The following is a 1,270-nucleotide window of genomic DNA, read 5'->3' as shown; positions in this document are numbered from 1 at the left end:
ATATTTATTATACAATTGCTACTACAAATGAATTAAAAATTAATTATTATGAACTCATCGATTAATATATTTTACGTCGATTGCCGTTTTTAATATCGACACTGTTTTGATGATCAGATTCGGTGTCGTATCGTATGTGTCTGTGTACGTTTATGTAGCGTATCTGTGTGTGACAGTGGACGGAGGCGAGGGTGTCGAACTTTTCTCAAATTGTCACTTCAGTTCAGTATGTTATGCATTTATACACGCGCACGTGCGTACTTACAGCTCTCGATCTCGATATGGCAGAGCTGTCGGTCCATCGGAAAGTATTGCAGATTCATCGGACACGATGCTGTGATCGTTAAACTGTAACAAACGCGAAAAACCTCTCAATTAATCCAGATTTTTACGAAATTCAACGGGAGGAAAACATTTCTCCTTCAGCTATCAAAATAATATATAAATGGTAACACATAACTGGAAAAACAAATGAATATAAAGTTGCATTAATTATTAATATAAAATGTTTGAAATTCTCTGGGCTGGGCCAATTTCAAACCCACATTGCTTTTGCATTGAAAATATTGTCGATACATTTCACCCGCATATAAACAATTTATTCATTGAACTATTGGTACTCGTTTCTATGTAACAATTTCTTTTACTATTTATTATTAACTCTATCGAATTAGTTTCGAGTTTCTGTATCCGGGACCGTGTGTGTATATAGAGGACTTAGGTATGCATGGATCGCCTGAATATAGCAGCACCGTTAATACCAGAACACTTTGGGGCGGTTTAGCGGGGAATAGAGACAGGTGACATTTGGGGGTGGGCAGCATCGGGGAAAGAAGAGGGTGAGCGTGGTGGCGGCGGACGCGAGATAGAAATTTGTCGCCGCCGTGACAATTGCTCTCTCAAGTATCCAGGCGATTTCTCGATGGCGATGGGATATCGAAACGGGGTTAAAATCGCGTCTGAACGTGGCAGTTTTACGCTCCTCTTCCCGTAAGAAAATATATATTCCATTACTCGAAATGTCCTCTTGAGTCGTTCGCGAGTTCGCCGACTTTCGTCGATGCTAGTGGGACGAAATATGAACTGCACAGTTGTAGAAATTGGCCCTATGTCGGAAACATTTTACAGAAATCGGCTAACATTAAAGTGGCTCTAATATGTCATAAAAAGATCGCTCGATTGGTTTCCAAATTGTAAATAGAAAAAGAATCGTTTGCTTTATTAACACTAGAAAGACTGAAACTTAGTATATACTTATATTGCCCAAAGC

The 1,270-nt window shown here is 39.1% G+C and overlaps 1 protein-coding gene across 11 annotated transcripts in view; it reads right to left on the bottom strand.

Annotated features, from left to right (window-relative positions):
* Rdl (Resistant to dieldrin) overlaps positions 1–1,270 on the bottom strand; it is a 79,011-nt gene that overhangs the window by 18,586 nt on the left and 59,155 nt on the right. For all 11 annotated transcript variants that reach the window (XM_026817414.1, XM_026817412.1, XM_026817413.1 and 8 more), the window contains exon 5: positions 266–348. In XM_026817414.1, coding sequence (XP_026673215.1) covers positions 266–348 — 83 coding nt within the window. The remainder of the gene's footprint in view (positions 1–265; positions 349–1,270) is intronic.

The sequence above is a fragment of the Ceratina calcarata genome, unplaced genomic scaffold (genome assembly GCF_001652005.2).
Source record: "Ceratina calcarata isolate Rehan_Ccalc_2016 unplaced genomic scaffold, ASM165200v1 scaffold576.2, whole genome shotgun sequence".
In the NCBI taxonomy this organism is placed as follows: Eukaryota; Metazoa; Arthropoda; class Insecta; order Hymenoptera; family Apidae; genus Ceratina; species Ceratina calcarata.
This window is presented reverse-complemented; position numbering and strand designations above follow the sequence as displayed.